The sequence below is a fragment of the Poecilia reticulata genome, chromosome 19 (genome assembly GCF_904066995.2).
Source record: "Poecilia reticulata chromosome 19, P_reticulata-male-v2, whole genome shotgun sequence".
Lineage (NCBI taxonomy): Eukaryota > Metazoa > Chordata > Actinopteri > Cyprinodontiformes > Poeciliidae > Poecilia > Poecilia reticulata.
The window spans coordinates 20,646,313-20,664,154 of NC_088848.1; the positions used below are offsets into that span (position 1 = coordinate 20,646,313).

A 17,842-nucleotide genomic window follows, 5' to 3' on the forward strand; every position below is an offset into this window, starting at 1 on the left:
TTGCGACATCTTCTCTTGTGCCATCCACTCTCCCACTTCTTCCGATCTCCACTTTAACTGGTGCTTTTCAGAGATGCAAAAATGGAGGACTCCTCTCCCCTTCTGTTGGTTCTTCTGTCCCCCTTTGTGATTGTCTGAAGTCATCTGAACCCAGCAATGGACATGGGCGAGGCAGAAAAAGCATGGGACAGTCAGTCTGGGTCATTTATGAGTCTCTCCCACTCTACATCTCAAGAATTATCAAGCGGTCATTGCTGCGGCGCTCGTGTTTGTTTGCAATGATGCCAGAATGTTTTCAGCAGCACAAGACAGAAAATCATCACAATGAGCAAGGACCCACACTGAACACACCAACATGCATTTGTCACACCAAAAACAAACTAAAACTAAGGAGTTTTTCTTTGACCAGAAAGAAGCTAACTAGTAATTGGAAAAGAAAATGGAATACATGAATAATAATAGAGAGAATAATAATAAGTGAAAGTACATTCAAAAATTAAGCTAATAAATATTTGAGCTCTTAAGGCATACGGTCGATTATTACCCACTTTTGTTTAGTTAATGTTGATTAAAAATGGAGGCTATTAAGTCTATTGTTGTGGTTTTTAAATAAATAAAATAAAATAAATCTTAAGATAGCTGAAATCTTCATTTTTCTAAAGAGTGGAAGTTAGTGACAGATAGGAGTCCACTGTGCTTAGTTTTGGTACCACTTCTAAAAGTTGTGCTGCAGAACGTTGCACTGCATTCTCAGGTCCACAGTGGATATTTTTCATATAAATATGTGTACCATTACACTCTGCACTTACTGTCAGAAACGACTTGAAATTTACCTAAAAACGTCCCAGTGAAGCCCAGAGCGAGAAAACTGCTGACCACCAGAACCGTTCCCATCACTATAAGGGAGATCCCGACGTAGAAAACATCCGTCCGCTCCATCAGTTCCCATCTGGCCTGGGTCTTCATCACCACTGTCATACTGTACAGCAACAAAGATGAGGCATAACTTTATTTGCTACTCTACATTAACACAGGGTACCATGTTTTAGTCTCCTTTGTTGAAAATTAACATTGAAAAAAATCATCAGTCAGGTAAAACTGAAAAAAAAGGAAAGTTATGCAATTTGGTGTGGACCACACAAAACAGCTTACAAATCTTACAATATACAATCAGAGAATGCAAAAATGTGCCATAGTGCCATTTTATAGTACAAGTAGCTAAGTTAACATCAGTTGTTATAAAAAAATGCTCTATATATAAAATATGATTTAAAAGAAATTTGACTTCTTAACTTTATGCTTTGAAATTGGTCCTCTGTCTCTTTAAGAAACTCCTGCCCTTTCTGAAACCCTAACCCTAACCTTCAGGAAGGCACTACAACATGGCTCCTCTATTAACCCGTTAAAGTTTTTAACAGTGTTTCACTGAGAGGCAGCTAGTATCATGAGCTCAGTAGACGTGCAATTACACCAGGTATTTGCTAATTGCTGCTGGCTAGTCTGAAGGAGCTGGGGGAGGTGGGTCACAGGGGATTCAAGGATTTCTCAAATATGCATAAAAGAATCAGGGCAACATTGCAGGTACGTTTTTGATGCCGGAATAACATTATAACTCGCAAAGCTCAAAAAAGTCAATTTTGCATGATACTGCCTCTTTAAAGACCCTCAGAAATGAAGCAGGTGCACCTTGTTCCATCACTGCATAGCCAATTATCAATTAACACCCACCTCTAAAATAATTATTTGACGAGACTGAACACAGCATAAGCACTGCAGTGCAGATCAAACACACGCTGCTACTTCTTAACTCAACAAGTGGAATCTGTCTCTTTGATGCAAAGAACAACAAACCAGTTGCACACCCTGCCAAAAGACCAGAGCTACATTTCCATGACTCTCCACAGTCTCCTCTTAATGCATGTTCTGTTTTGTGTGTGAAACTGTGTTCGGTGAATTCAGAGGGAAAAAGAGAGTGCTTGTTTACCGGAGTGCATTTTAAAGTCGCCTGACGTCACTCTTGATTGCTCTCTCCGGATGATGTGAGGGTCGTGGGTTGTGTAAGTGCAGTCATGCAGTAAAAGCATTTTCATTTTCTATCTGGTGCTCGGATCGAAAGCGCACAGAGGGGTCGGTGACTGCTTTAAAAGGTGCTCCGTTTGGTTTTGGTGATGGCTTTTTGAAAACATGTTCCCTCCGAACGTATTAAGCACTAAACTCTGGAGGATTTGCTGCTGGGATTCAGTTTGTTTTGGAGCTCAGAGCAACACAACTGTAGTGTTGAAGAAATTTAGAAGTAACTGACAAGATGTGCATTTCTTATTAGTCAGCTTATATGTGTCTTGCAGTTGCATAGAAAACTGCAAGACACAAAATGTATCCATTTCCAATGCTTTAGCCAAATGTATTTATGTGTGCGTGTGTGCATGGGTGTGTGTGTGTGTGCATGTAGAGTGCGTCATGAGTTCAATTAAAGTGGACTAAACAGGGCTGATGTGAATAAAGAAAAGAAAGCAGTGGCAAGAATAACTATCTTTTTTTTTAACTGGTATGACTCTTAGTTATTACATTCCTGTTTAACGTTTTGTTTATTGTTGCTGTTTGTATCCATTTCCCTTAATTGGAGAACCTAAATTTATTTCTAAGTGTTCAATGGCAATTTTCATATTGTTTTCTAAAGATAAAAAAAAACATGAGATTAGACAACAAGATGTGAAATTTTTGTGTAAGAAAACTAAATATTTAACGGTGTCCTAATTTTTTGCTCAGAAGGTTTGTGGCTGTGAATATTCAAGTGGTGAAAAGTGAACACAAATTACAGAGTCTGGTCTGTGAACTGACATATTAATCAGTTCTTGTTATGAAGCGGCCTGCTTAACAATGACCTTACTTACAATTCTACAAATATCTGCAATACTGCGGCTAGCAGGCTCCAACATTTTAACTACAAACACTCATGAATTTAAAAAAATAATTTTATTTAGAAGCTTTTTTATTCATATAGAGCTACACAAATTAAGAGTAGTATCAAGGGAAAAAGTGTAGAGAAAGTGTGTTAGAGCCAAAAAAAAAAAAAAAAAAAAAAAAAAATATATATATATATATATATATTTATAAATTATTATTATTATTCCTGTTTAGTTCTGGTAAACAAACCAACAAATTTTTATTAAAATCTTTTCAGATATTCTCCTCAATATCTTAAATCAACGTAATTAAATACTTTTAATCTAAATACACTGTTTCACTTCCTACTTGGTTTAAAGTTTCACTTTTGCTTTATCAGCTAAATATGATCAATTGTTGCTCATTTTTTTCCTATGCTTCCCTAAGCTTTTCTGAATCTGCTTTACAAACGTAAGTAGCCCACCGCTTTTAGCACTTTAAGATTACGCAAAACTGAACAGGTTGTACATTTGTGAGTCCACATTCATATGTGAGAAGTAGTGAGCAGCATTTTACTTGGGGGTCTAAAGTGGCTCCCGAGTGAAATCTAGGTTTGGGTTTAATTGGAGAAAACTGGGTTATGGGGTCTGTGCTGTGACTCTTATGGCGCGCTTCCTTTGTTAAAGGTGACCAGGAAGTGAAATGTGATGTGGCGCATGTTGTTGTGCCACGTCAGACACAAAGAGCCACTGCTGGGCAGACTGTTGAATAACACGTTTTGGACAGGTGCACTGCTGGGATTTGGATTAGAAAAGAGACTGAGGGAAAAGGGGTCTGGTAGGACGTGGGCAGTGGGTCAGTGGTTGTAAATGGATGAACCACCATAACAGCGGACAATGAGTCAGTTCTAATGCAAGAAAAATTTCAGACGAGTATTCATGTAACCACAGCAGTTACACCAGATTATGGCAAATTACAGAAAAGGCTATACATATTCAATGCTGTTTTTGAACCACTCAGGAAGAGAGCGAGGAAAGAGAAAGTCTAGTTGTAGAAATAAATAAAGGTACAAGGGGGAAGGGGAGGTGTGTGAAGGCCAAGGTAGAAAGCTTTGGTTTCCTTTTGGTCTCTTTAAAAGACACAGATCAAAAGGAAAGTTGTGTTTTTGTGGTTTCACAGCAACATTTTCTGTCTTTTCAAGGTTTCAACAACCATTCTGGAAAGCCTCCATACACAATTTCTCTGGATGAAAATGGGGACCAACTTTGCAATAAAAAAAAAGAAGTAAATATCAAATATGTAAAAAATTGTATAATTTCAATTACAGTGCTATAGTGGACATTTGTCCTCTTTCAGATTTCTTTTGTCCTTCACATATAAATGTTTCAGGCCATCAAACTACTTTTAGTTTCAGATAGAAATAGGCTTAGTAGAAAAAGATTATTAATATTTAATACCCACCAATAAAGAAAACATGAAACGGTGGTGAGAGAGAGTCCAACTTACCAAAATTACTTCAAGAGAGCACTAACAATTACATGATTTAACCCTTGTATGTAGAAATGGGGTCCAACCGACCCCACACACGTAAAACTTGTATCATTTGCCACAGTCCTCTACGTTTGCCTCAGTCCTTGCACGCACAAGGACTGAGGCAAACCACAAGAAGGAGACATCAATGGGAGAGTTACCAGCAGAAAGAAAACATTTGCAAATAAATAAAAAGCAGTCTGATCATCCTCAAAATGTTTGGGAGAATATTCTGTGTGCTAATGAGACGAAAGCGAACCTTTCGAGTGTTTTTGGGACAAAAAATCTACCACATGTCAAACATGACGGTGGTGATGTGATGGTCTGAGGAGGCTTTGAAGGGTAACTTTGTTGTTCATTCCCTACTAAACATTCTGATGAAGAACGTCCAGCCAATCAGTTTGTGACCTTAAGCTTAAGCACCTTTGTGTTACACAGCTGGAAAGAGATTCATAGCACAACATTAAGTCAACCTCAGAAAGGATAAAAATACATCACCTAAAACAGGTCTCAAAATCACTCCAATGTGGGACAAAATGTCTCCATAGTGATGTAAAATATTCCTTATGATTTATTGTAAATACTTGATGGCTGTTGGTGGTTGTGCCAAACCATCTATCAAGTATGGGTGCAATTATTTTTTCACAAAGGGCCAGGTTGGTTTGGATTGTTATTTTCAGTTGATAAATTAAATTATTCTAAACCTGCCTTTTGTATTCCCTTGTTTGTTTACATGTTTGTTTTAAATAAAGTTTTGTTTTGATGATCTGAAACATTCAGATTTGACACAAAAAAAGGCAAAAACAAACAGAGGTCCGTTGGGACCGATGTCTTAGCCCCTTACAAATTACCCCTCTGTTTCTTCTCTTTGCAGGATGAAACTATGCAAAAAAAAACAAACAACAGTTTTATAGTATGAAAAACTATTTTGTGAAATCAACAATAAGCTGTTATCCTCTCTCAGCAGAGGCAAAGTATGTAACTGTAGCAAAGAATCAGGTCATAGTGGTTGGCCTTGGTAGCATCCAATATGATGCAGAAATGGACAAACCGTGACCTATATTCTTTATCCGGGAAGGCAGGAACTTTACTGCCGCCAGTTTGCGAACAGACAAAAGAAAAAATCAAAAGTCTTTTTTTTCTTTGTCATATTAGAACTGGAACATAAGCAAAAAAGAGGTTATCCAACCCTTAACTCATTGCACTCCATCCTATTGCTGTCAATCATTCGGACTGCATAGATTCCATTGACTTCAGTCAAAACTCAGAAAAGCATTTCCAGATTTGATTACAGGTCTGGACAAATCCAATGGGAGAAAAAAACACATCAGCAAGAAGAACCATCTGGTTTGACTGCCACACACATTTTTCTATTTGATTAGCATCTTTTAACTATTGTCCAAAGTGATGTGATTGAAAACAGCCTCGGTCCTGTCCATTCTCTGAGGATGGAACCTCAGAGTCTGGCCTTTCTTTGCTTTCTGACTGGCTACACTTCACATTCAACAGGCTGTGTTCTTGTTTGTCCTTGCAGAACACCACACTCTGCAAAACATGTGATACCAAGACAATCTAACATGGTGAAAATTCCTGATTACAGATAGTAGCAGTTCTGACATCCTTCCAAGCAGACCATATCACTCGAGATTGGGAAACTGGGACAAAATACCGTGTGAACTATAGGGGTATGAATTTTTAAAACTACCAGAGTTTCTCATAATGTGAAGAAGCGCAATAACCTCCGCAGAAGATTGAAATTCCATAATCAAGTGTACCAAGTGCCTATGTTTCTCGTGCCCATGTTTCCTTAATTTCCCACAATCCGAGTGAATACTATCTGGGGAGCTATTGCACTTACAGGTTAGTGAGGCACAAAGTGGCAATCTGGCTGATGTGCTTCTTGAGACTCGATGGGCAGAATCTCAACCTTAACAGCTTGGTGTCACATACAAAACAGTTTGATGTGAACACCGTTTCCAGATGAGTCACTTACTGTGTGACACCAAATACACAGCCATGGTTGTAAAGGTTTACCTTTGCATGAATGTATCCGGCGGACATCTGCTTCGAGTACACATGGACATCTCGGGAGTGAAGTGTGGCCAAGGATGTTGGGGCCTTAAATCTTACTGGCCACAAAAATGGCTTACCCTCTTATGCACAGCCACACACACACACACACATGCACGCACGCACGCACGCACACACGCACACACACACACACACGCACACACACAATGATCAGCAGATTGCACTACACTGTGGATCAGCATCTCATTTCCACCATTGATCTTCACTTGCCGCCTGAATCTTTTGTGTAATGCCCGCCACACTAATGCTTATCTGTCTTATGTTTCAATAGCGCCCTAAGAACTCCTGCATCGCCTTATAGCACAGTACACACTTTGATATCAAGACTAACCAGAATGCATAAGATTTGTAGGACATGATCATGAAATGATATAAACACATTCTCCACTGCAGTCAAATCAATACAACTACAACTTCAGGTAAAACATGCCTTAAATATCTATGCAGTATAAATAGATAAAAGACAACCAATTAACAATCTATTTGCATTTTTCTGAGTTCTTTTTTTAAGCACAGCATTTGCAAACAACAACAGTCGATGAAAGAATATTCTATGTTTATATTTAGTGCTACTAAATGTGGCAAGCCCTATATTACAGATTTGATTAGGGCTGTTAATAAAAGCATTGAGTGAGTTCATCTCCCTGAAGCCTTATAATTACACTAATGAGAGGCAATGGTGGAGCATAAACAGAAGAGAAAATTTCCACTTCTGGCTAAGCAGGGCTCAATGTATTTAGTCTCACTGACTATGTTTATTTGACCTGCATTAAAACAGTTCCTTTGACATTTGAATGATTTAACTAAATAATTCCATTGATCAGATCAGTGAATAAACCTGGTTTCAATGTTTTGACTGTATGGTAATTTTGTGTTTTAATCAAAAGAACCGAGTTCTTTTGATTACACAGAAGTTATCCCTCAAACTACTGACTTTAAAAGAGCCTCAAAGGACCTGAAGACCTTTAAGTTCACACAAGTGCACATTTTTGACACAGTTGAAATTATAAGATGTAAACTATTTGGTCTGATAGGATTGTAGAAAGTATCCATTTGATGAGTGCCAAAATAAACTGTATATACTTATTCATTTGAAGTCAGAAGCATTGCCTTCCATAAGCTTCACAGAGTAGTGGAGAGCAGTGGAGTTTGTGGGTATTTTGGTTCATTCCTACAGACTTGTGTAACTGATTCACATTTCTACATCACTTTCCTTGCATAAACCTTTTCAACTCTGCTCATAAAATTTCTATGTGACCGATATGTGATTTTCTGTAAGCCAAAACATTAACTCTGTTGTTTTTAAGCCAATTTGTCGGTGAGGTTAGAGTCATCTATTTGTGAAGTGCATCAGTCCCTCCTGCAGCAAAAATAGCAACAAATAATGCTGCCACTTCCAAACCTTTTCTGCTGCAGTTGCGACGGTGTTCTCTTCCCCCTGTCTCTACCGCATTAAAAACCATACATTATCATCAATGTGTCAGCAGTCCTCAGCAGGTGGTCTGATGAAATGTATCTAGATCTTTGCTCTTGGTACATTTGCAAAGTCTAATCTGCCATTTTATGCTGCTTTTGAAAAAACTGCTTCTTCCTCAATAAGTGGCCTTTTAGCAACTCTTTCCACAAAAAACAGCGGCATGTTTGTGCGTTTTTCCATAGTTGGATTTATACAAACATACATGAACACTGACCAAGGTAAGAGAGGGCTTTAGTTGTTTGGACATTAGGGTTAGACGTGAAGAAACATAGCAGTTCTGATGGTTTTTTGGAGCTCTGCTTGATTTTTTTAAAGGAAGGAACGATGGAAAGAAGGAAGGAATGAAGGACATGGCTCGCTTTGACAAAAGTCCTTCAGCAGATAGCAGTTTACCGGATCATTCAATTAGTCATTAAAGCATGACAGTACACACCGACTAAAAATAAATAAACCGGTTTATCACACTTAAACAAGAAATGTATTCTTGAAAAGAAAAACATTTTCAGAGGAAAGAAAAGGAAACAAAACCACATCCGAAATGAAAAAGTCTATTGAAATTGAAAGAGCGGAGAGGAATGTGTCAGTAGTGGTAAAAGGATGTGATATTGGATGTCAATTACCTCAGAGAGAAATGAATGAAAGCAGTACTGACTCACACTGGGAAATGCAGGCCCTCGAGGGATAAAACATAACGGCAGCTGAAAAAGCAGCAACTGTTGCAGCTCAGATTGGATTGCTCGTGTCCTTCTTGTAAAATTCTGTACATGTGGCGTTTGGTTGGGAAAATGGAGGCACAATTGGCACGTCTTCTGTCTGTGTGATTAAGTATCAGTGCAGTGGTCTCTCAGAAAAGATTTCTTCTCCTGTGCTCAAAACACAAAGTACATTTCTACAAAACAATGGTAATTAAATAAAACTATTTAACATGAAATAACCGACTTCATGAATATTCATCCCCTTTAAGATGACTGACTTAATTCAAACAATATTCAGGCAAATGGTGCTACTTGTCTCCCAAATTAATCACCTGAGTGCTGTGAGTGTCTCTGTAGTGAGTGTAGAATAGAGATGTGTTAGTTTGTTTCAAAGTGTTAAAAGCATAACTGATATTTAACTTCTAATAATTATCAGTTATTGGCCACAACAGCATGATTAATATTGGATCCTGTTATTGCTGTAAATTTTTATATCCCTAAATTTGTAACCATGCTCCATAAACGTTTTGTGAAAAGGCTGTTAACGCTTTTTAAATGACCAGACATGCTTTCTACATTATCAGGCACTGAGATGACAATAATTTGCATTACTGTACATTATACTCCATTATAGTAAGGGGGCATTTTAGGGTAATCAGTTTTTAGCAATGTGGTCTGAAAAAATAATTGGTAAATTTTTTTTAAGCGAGGTCCTGGCAAAATGTAACTTACAAATGATTTGTGTCTTAAAAAACTAGAAAAGCTAAAAGTCATCTCAGATAACTGGATGGAAAAGCTATTCTTCTCTTCGCTCACGCTTTTTTGTCCTTGAATATGTGAATGAATTGTTACATTTATCTATATTTAGTTTCACCGTGGGCAGGATTATTCTCTTGAGAAGCACAAATAAAACTGCAATAATATATGAAAAACCTGTTGTTTCTCAATAGTATGCTGTCAAACATCTTGCAGGGGAATACTGTGTACGCCGGTTTTCTGCATCAATATTCAAATAGTGGAGAACTTGCAAATGTTAAAGGTATTTATTGTGCTATTGTGATTGTCAGACAAACTAAACTCTTTAAATTGTGAAAAAAGATGTGAAGCATTCTGTGAGCAGGCTTCCCATTAAGATCTACGACTCTTTGACTGGTCAATGACATATTATTGGCTTAGAAATATTTCTATGATGCTTTTAACTTTTTTATTAACAGACACGTCACTCTTCACAAATCTCTAATATAGGATAGAAATAACCCCTAGTTTACTGCTGAGCTGTCTAGTCTTTGAAAAGATCAAGATAACACTTGGTGTAAGGCCAGGCACTCTAAATCAGTGTTTCCCGACCCTGGTCCTCAAGGCACACTGACTTGCATGTTTTAGGTATTTCCTTACTTCAGCCCAGCTGATTTCAATCGATGACTGATTAACAGGCGTTTCCTGAAATGCAATCAGTTGAGTCAGGCACATTAAATCAGGGAAACCTCTAAGACACGTAGGAAAGTGTGCCTTGGGGACCAGGGTTGGGAAACACTGCTCTAAATCACAGAGTGACTGGTTGGTCTTCAAATATCTTGCAAAATGCTTTACTTCCCTTGTTAAAAATAATAAATTCCAGCTTTATGTTGAGAAAACTACATCAAAACTTAAATGACCCCAAGAAATTATAGAGATTAATTAAATCCTTATTTGGAGATTAAATGAGCTATAAAATACCTACTTATATTATCAAGGATGCACAAAACATCCATTGACCATAATTGTACAGTTTGACATTTAGAAAATAAATTTGCTAAATGGAAACATGGCAATTAAGAAAAAAAAAACAAAAAAAAACTCGTTTTTAGATAAAATGTTTTAGCGCTAGGACAAGGTGTTTTTTTTTGGCCATAATGAAATTGGTTTATTTTGGCAAAACATCCAACAGAAATGGTTTTTTAGCATCAAACAAGTCATGTGACCAACAACAGGATGTTGCCACTGGCACGAACCACAAAGAAGATGACGACAGGAAATGGTTGGAGGATTGTGGCGTGGCGTGGTTTTTGTGACTTAACACGTGAACAAACTTATTCACGTGATTTTAATTGTGTTTCTTATTTAAGGGAAACACTGCAATTGTGAAATTGTGTTTATTTTTTGAATACTGAAAAGGTTTTGTGCATATTTGTAATAGAAATGCACTTACTGACAAAGAAGCCATTCTTAACTGTTTGAATGAACATTTCCTCAGGAACCTTGTTTGAGTCTCTACAATGTAACTTACATCCATCAGTGTGTGAATGTGTGCGTGAATGAGTAAAAGGCTGAATTTTTATTTTGTGAAGCATTTAGACCATAATGGATGTATTGTCGAAATATGGTTGCCACAGCGACCAAATATACAACATTTTGTGATTATTTTTGCATCTTGTTGAATTTTGATAGCAGTTAATCTTGTGACACTGTAATCGTCAGTGGAAAATCCTGATCTTTTTTCTTCTTCATTATACCTGTGGCTCCGGAAAACGTTGAGCAGAATGATGACGAGTCCCAGACCGCAACAGGCCACATAGGGGCCACCAAAGAGCCTGGAAAGTCCCCGAGTACGATGCTCCCATCGTGCCACCTGCAAAGCAAGAAGATCATCAGCAGACAGCAATTACCTTCAGTTCAGAAATCCTCCACATTTGTTTGCCTCCTTTAGAGACACAAAAACAGGTCCCTAATTAAAACAAATAGTAAAAAAAAAAAAATTTGATGCAAAAAGATTTTAGGCACCAATATGAAACATTGGCTCCCTAAACGAGTGCAAACCTTTATCGTTAAAATCTTCTTTTTGATAAAGACATTTCATTTTGATAATATTTTCCATTTTTTATACTAAAAGATGTAGTGCACAAAGTAATTTTTTCCAAAGTTTACTTTACCACTGATAATGCGAGTAATGTCCTCTACTAAGCTTTTGTAGTCTATACAATTTCGATTTTTTTAAATTCATAGATCACAATGTCACAGTGTCTGCTCTGGAATACATTTTGATTCAAAGACCTTGACACATTTAAGGCAATTGTATGTGTGTGTGTGTGTGTGTGTGTGTGTGCACTTGACTTTTATTTTACTAGTGTGTAAAAAGGAGATGCCACAGGTAAGTAAATTTTAAATGAAATAACTTAAGACTATTAAGTCTGACTATTTCATTGCATTTCTTTCCAATTTTTTGTGTGGAGGCTACAGAAACAAAGGGTCAATTAAAGAAATCTCAACATTTCTCTCAAGAAAAACATTCCAGCACTTTTCCACTCTGAGAGCCCACTGAAAAAGTGGCAGCCTAAACAGTAAAAAATAAAAAGCTTTGCTGCAATGGTAAGGTTTTTTTTCTTTTGTTTCTTTTGGCATTGGCACATTAAGCAGCATGTACACAAAGATGATTGACAGCACTAAGACCTTCCTCCTGGCTCTGATTGTTGTTTTTTTTTTTACCAGAAGCAATGTGGAATGCAATAATAGGAGTGGAAGGAAGTGGAGGAGCTTGATTCTTTCACATCTTATCTGTCTCATATTGACGACTTTGCTGTCTCTATGAGACGGTAACAGTGACAGTTTTAACATGTAAAAACTTTATTTTTTAATAAAAGTGACGTATTGCAGCCTTAATATCTACTCATGGGTGGTCATGGATTGGCTGCCTTGTAAACACCAGCCAAAAGCGTGGCAAGTAGCATTGCTACATTTTCTTTTGTATGTTTTAGATAAGCAAAAGTCGAATTTTACGCCAATTATTTGGAGTTATGTCTCACAGAAAAAACCATGAATGAGCAAAGTCCAGTCTATTGACCATTTAGTTCTTACGAGTTGTTTAATCCACTCAGGAAAGCTTCGTGTGTGCATGCAATAGCTGCAAGTAAGGAACTATAATTAGAAAATTTCATATGATATGTTGAATTATAATTACTAAGAACTAAGTTGTATTTAGCTAACATATCACAGGGTGTTGCATGTAATGTAGGTTCATGTAAATTTGCCAATCAGTGATGCAAATGTTTAATAGCATTAAATTATTTGTCTAAGATTTAGTTTCTTACTTATTATTGGTCATTAATTCCACTGTTTCTAAATTGACAAAAGAAGTTTACTTTCTGCACAGACTATAATTCGATAGGTTGACCTACCAAAGCAGGATTTAGGGCAGCAGCTGTGCTGTCATCAACATTCTTGTTTATGAATGTTGCTGGTTCCTTCATGTCAGTCCGTCATAGCACACAAATTTACAGAAAGCAAATTCTATCAGCTCTGCAGGATAAAATTTATTTACTTGACCAGTTATAGTTAAGAGTTCTTTAAGAAATGACAGAAGCCGAATTGTTTTCAAACTGTAGGCTCAGGAAGTACGTAGATGCGAATCAGACAAAGCAGACAGAATAAAACTGTTTCTATGGTAACATCTTTTCTATGTTTAGAGCTAGTCAAGCTTGGAAACAACATGAAAACAGGTAAAAGTTAGAGGAGACAACTTTCACACAATAAGTCATTAATTTACAATCATCAGACAACAAGCGACGTAACGAAGCCTCCAGTTTCCTTTATGTTCTCTTTTAATCCTGGCCGCCAGCCGACTCCAGCTCATTGTTCTCTAACCTCTTCCTTTCAGCAGAGTGCGGATGCATAATTAGGCCTCAAAGCTTGAAAAGGCCCGTTTGGTCCGGACTCATGCTTCACATCCGCATGCTGATTACATCAGAGTCTGTTCTGTGGGGCACTGAGACACAGAAGCACCACAAAGCACAACAAAGGCGATTATAAAAGAGGAAAGAATTAATGACTAGTCTTTCCAGATAGCACGTTTGGGGAAAGTCACATTTATGATGGCGTGTATTATAACGTCGCTGTGTGGCATTTTAGGCCTGGAGGCATTATGTAACAGCATTCTTTTGTGTTGAGCGACAAAAGGTTTTGGCACTGAGACTCGAACATAGAAGAACTGATTAAGCATCCCGATGAAATGCTCACACACACACACACACACACACACACACACACACACACACACACACACACACACACACACACACACTGACAACTGACTCAAACACCCAAGTGTTGCTACATGCTAATAGCATGTATGTAGTTAGCTCCTCAAGGTTAACAAGGGTAAGGTCACAAGTGCGCGTTTACTGGATTTTGCAAATCTGACCAGAGCTTAATCATTTTTATGACAAGAAAAGTCATAAAGAAGACAAAATAGCCCCATGTTGACATTGGTAAACAAGTAAACAGTGCTTCTAAAACCAATAAAGCAATTAATCCAGAGTTAAACATACATTACGCTTTTCCACTAGCACCTAGCAACATGGACTGACTCAACTCTACACAGCTATTATTTATGATTAATACTGGAACATTTAATTACACATTCAAATAGGCTTATTTGAGGGTAACTGACATTAAGCTAAAAGAATCATCGAGTCCGTACTGCCATAACAGAACCAGGTCTCTTTTAGCATTTGCACTTTCCATTTCCTCTGCCTAAGAAACATCCAATACCAAAAATCTATTGACACCAACCTGCTGCTGGGCCAGAATAAATAACATATTTTTGGAAAATGAGGGCAACTCAACGGTTAATACGTTAGTAGCGTCAGAAATCGCCTGAATCTTTGCTTCAGGTCTGCTGATCTGATAGTCCCGCAGACCCAGTTTAATTGGGACCAAATTTGCAACATTTGTTACATTTTCAGCTGGTGTGGTTTGCTTTCACTTCGAACCATGTCAAACAAACCAAACCTTTTGAAAAATCTGTTTTCCTGCACCAAGAGTCATTGAAGGAAAACCTCTGAAGGAGACACTGAGTGTAACTTCCTTCTTCTAGAGTAGAATCAGCTGTTACAGGTTGCATGACTTCTCTCTCGAATCCCAAACCAATTAATTAATCTTTTCTTTGCTTCCATATTTTTGAGCAGAGCATCTTTAGAACCAATCAAACACTGGGAAGGCTTTAAGAATCCATTTTCAATAACAACACTACTACAAACTATACTACTTTCCATAGTTCACCAAAAAACAAAAGGGCTGAAGCCACGGCTTATGCTTGCCTACCATGTTCATGAACTTTGCAGTCCCCCCCCAAAAAACAGTTGCATATCAAAAAACATTATGCTTTGTTGCTCCAGAAAATTACATCAGTGAAATTTTTCACAGGAATGCTTCGTTTTTCTTCATAGTTTGAATCTATGCCAGCGTATTTGCAAAAACAAACCAAAACTGAATAATTATAGTCAAACTATCACATGTTGTGCATCATTATGGCTGGTTTTCTACGTCTAAAAAAAGATAAAAAAAAAAACAACAAAAAAGATTGTTTTTCAAAATCAAAGGAATATCATGAGAGCCTTGTAAAATGAAGAGTAAATAAGAAGGGGGAAAAATTTCAGAACCATTTAAAACGCCCTCAGCAACATGGGATGTTGGAGATGAAAGGAAGATAAAAAAGAAAAGATGGAGGAAGGAGGAAAAGTGTAAACAGAGAAATACAAAACGCTTCAGTATAACTTCAATATTGTTACTGCTGATTAGCACAGCAACAGGTGGCAACCACTTCAAAACATTTGCAACATGATTACTTCTAAGCAGTGGTGACATTCTAAGCAGTGGTGACATTCAAAATCACCAATTTGGGCAGTAATTTAAATCCAAACCCTGTAAGTTTTCCCACACATTTCTTTTAACCCATTCAATAATCAATAAATAAAAACATTGCTGTCAAACGGAAATAATCTTCACTAAAAGGCCTGCAAATATTGACTGATATCAGAGATCTTTCCCTCCCACAGCGTCACCATCCAAAAAAACTTTTTGAAGACATTTAAATAATAAGAGTTACAACCGCATTTACTTTCCCTTTTAAATAAATAAAGTATATATTTTTGAATCAAAGTGAATGTTGATTTCTATGGGTTTGTAGTGTGAAAAAAGACTGGACTTAAGACTTGAAGCAAATACTTTACTGAAAAAGATGCAGGTTGTTGTTGGAGACAAAAAAAAAATCTTTATCTGGACATCCTGTTGTTTTGGGCCACTTATAACCAGACTAACAGCCCAATCAGGACAGCAATGGCTCACATAAACAAACCAGGCGGATCTTACTAATATGCGGTTGTTGAACTTAAAACAAAAATTCAGGTTTATAAATGAGTCTCTCTTCTCTGAACAAAAATGTTTGGTCATTTTAAGATGGAAATAGGAGTGTGTGGAAGGATTATTGGTTTCCAAGGGCAAAAACAACACAGTGTATAAAAACACATATTTTCTTCTGCTCATGTTTTTTTATTTATTAGCAGGCATGCTATTTTTTCGCTTGTCAAAATAGCTGCATAAAAGCACCAATTATAAGCTCTACTTATCCAGAGCACACACACAGGCTGACGTTTTGCGTGGCTAAAGAATATAATCCTACTGAAGAATTTTCCATGTAAACAGAGCTCTCCTCAATGCTGAGAGGATAACGCTGAGGGTGACACATAAAACCTCAATGAATTCTAAAGATAAGAACCGAGCAACATCTACAAAGTTCTTACATCAATCTAGCTGGATAATAACCTGTTTTATTCATTTAAATTCCCCTCCTTAAGTAAAATCAGCATTCATGAATGGGGCACTTTAAAAATTATGGAAGCCTAAACGGGTCAAAACTGAATAAGTAATTCCATTATTTATTCAATGTCAAATGTATTTATGTAGCACATTTCAAAAAGCTTGAAATGCACAAAGTGCTTCACAATGTAAATGCAACTAAGGTAAATTAAAATACATAAAGTGAATCAATAAGTAAATGTACCATGGGATAAATAAATGTTGAATCGAATGTTTAAATTATTTATATACTATGCCAATAAATCAATAAAATGCAAACTTATAACATTTATTTATTTAGTGGCCTGTGCAATTAATTGTTTCCTTATGCACTTATTTATTTAATGTTGTCCCTTATGGTCCTTCATAAAAAAACAGCAACAAAAGCTGGCAAGAGTAAGCAATAAAAGCTGTTCAGCAAATATAAACAAAATAGTGATGACTGTGGGGGTCAAAATGACTAGGACAGACAGAGTAATAAAAAACAATAGAGTGTCAACTGAACTAAAAAGAGATTGAAGTACAGCATGTTTACAAAAATAAAAGGAATAAAAATATTTTTAAATGATGACATAAAACAATTACTCTCAGCAGATCCTCGAAAGGGAGGCAGCATTTTGTCTTTGGCAGATTTCTTTAAACTCTAGCAAAGACCAGTGCACCAGGATGAAAAGCGACTCAACAACAGGACAGAACAAAATGAAACAGAAGCTATCCCCTGTCATGATGTGTTTCTGTGTGTTTATTTTTAGAGTTTTTTGTGCTCAGTTTGCTTCCTGTGTCTCCGTCTCTGCGTCTTCCCCGTTGATTTTCTCCCAGGAATGTCTCGTTCCCTTGATTACCCCAAGTGTATTTAATACCACTTATTGTCTGTGTTCCTCGTCGGGTCCTTGTCTATTGCTGTCTTACGTACGTCTGTTTCTGTCTCAGTTTGTCAGTCGTATGTTTAGTCGTTCCAGTTTTCTAGTTGTACTGTTAAGTCCTGGTTAACCCCTCTCTATGTTCAGTCTTCGTGTCAGTGCTACCGGTAACTAGCCGTGTGCTCTACTTCTCTCCCGTGCTGCCTGTCCTGGATTGTTTTTGAGCATTGTAATTCATTAAATCACCATCATCTTCATCATACCTGGGTCTCAGCGTCTCTCCTCACCATCTACCACCACACCTTATGACAATCCCGTTATTTTCTCATCTCTCCTTAAGAGCCACATGAGAAGAGTTCCGCGTAGCCTCATCTTCAAACCCGAGAACACGGCAGGAATCACAGCTGGCACCCTCAGCCAAAGTTACTGCGGGGTGGCATTTGTGGCCAGAATGTCTCTTCTCAGTCAGAGATAGAACGGCGGCTTCATACATCATTCAGAAATCATTTGCAGCCACTCCAGTGGTCGGTGGAGTGTGCTAAAAATACTCAGGTGTTCCATGGACAGAAAGCAGATGATGTGATCGAAGCAATCTGGAAGAGTAACACAAGACCTGGGCAGGGAAAGTACAGGGAGTGGCGCCAGAACGGCAGAACTGGGAGCCCTTCGAGACTAATTCAATAGAGGCTTTAACAAGC

At 37.5% G+C, this 17,842-nt stretch overlaps 1 protein-coding gene across 2 annotated transcripts in view; it reads right to left on the reverse strand.

The window, feature by feature from the left end:
• pemt (phosphatidylethanolamine N-methyltransferase) overlaps positions 1-17,842 on the reverse strand; it is a 67,302-nt gene that overhangs the window by 16,813 nt on the left and 32,647 nt on the right. For both annotated transcript variants that reach the window (XR_001777610.2, XM_008437962.3), the window contains exons 3-4: positions 11,169-11,284; positions 834-979 (exon numbers count right to left, since the gene is read on the reverse strand). Coding sequence is in view for 1 of the 2 variants with exons in the window: in XM_008437962.3 (XP_008436184.1) it covers positions 834-979; positions 11,169-11,284 (262 nt within the window). In the remaining variant the exon portion in view is untranslated. The remainder of the gene's footprint in view (positions 1-833; positions 980-11,168; positions 11,285-17,842) is intronic.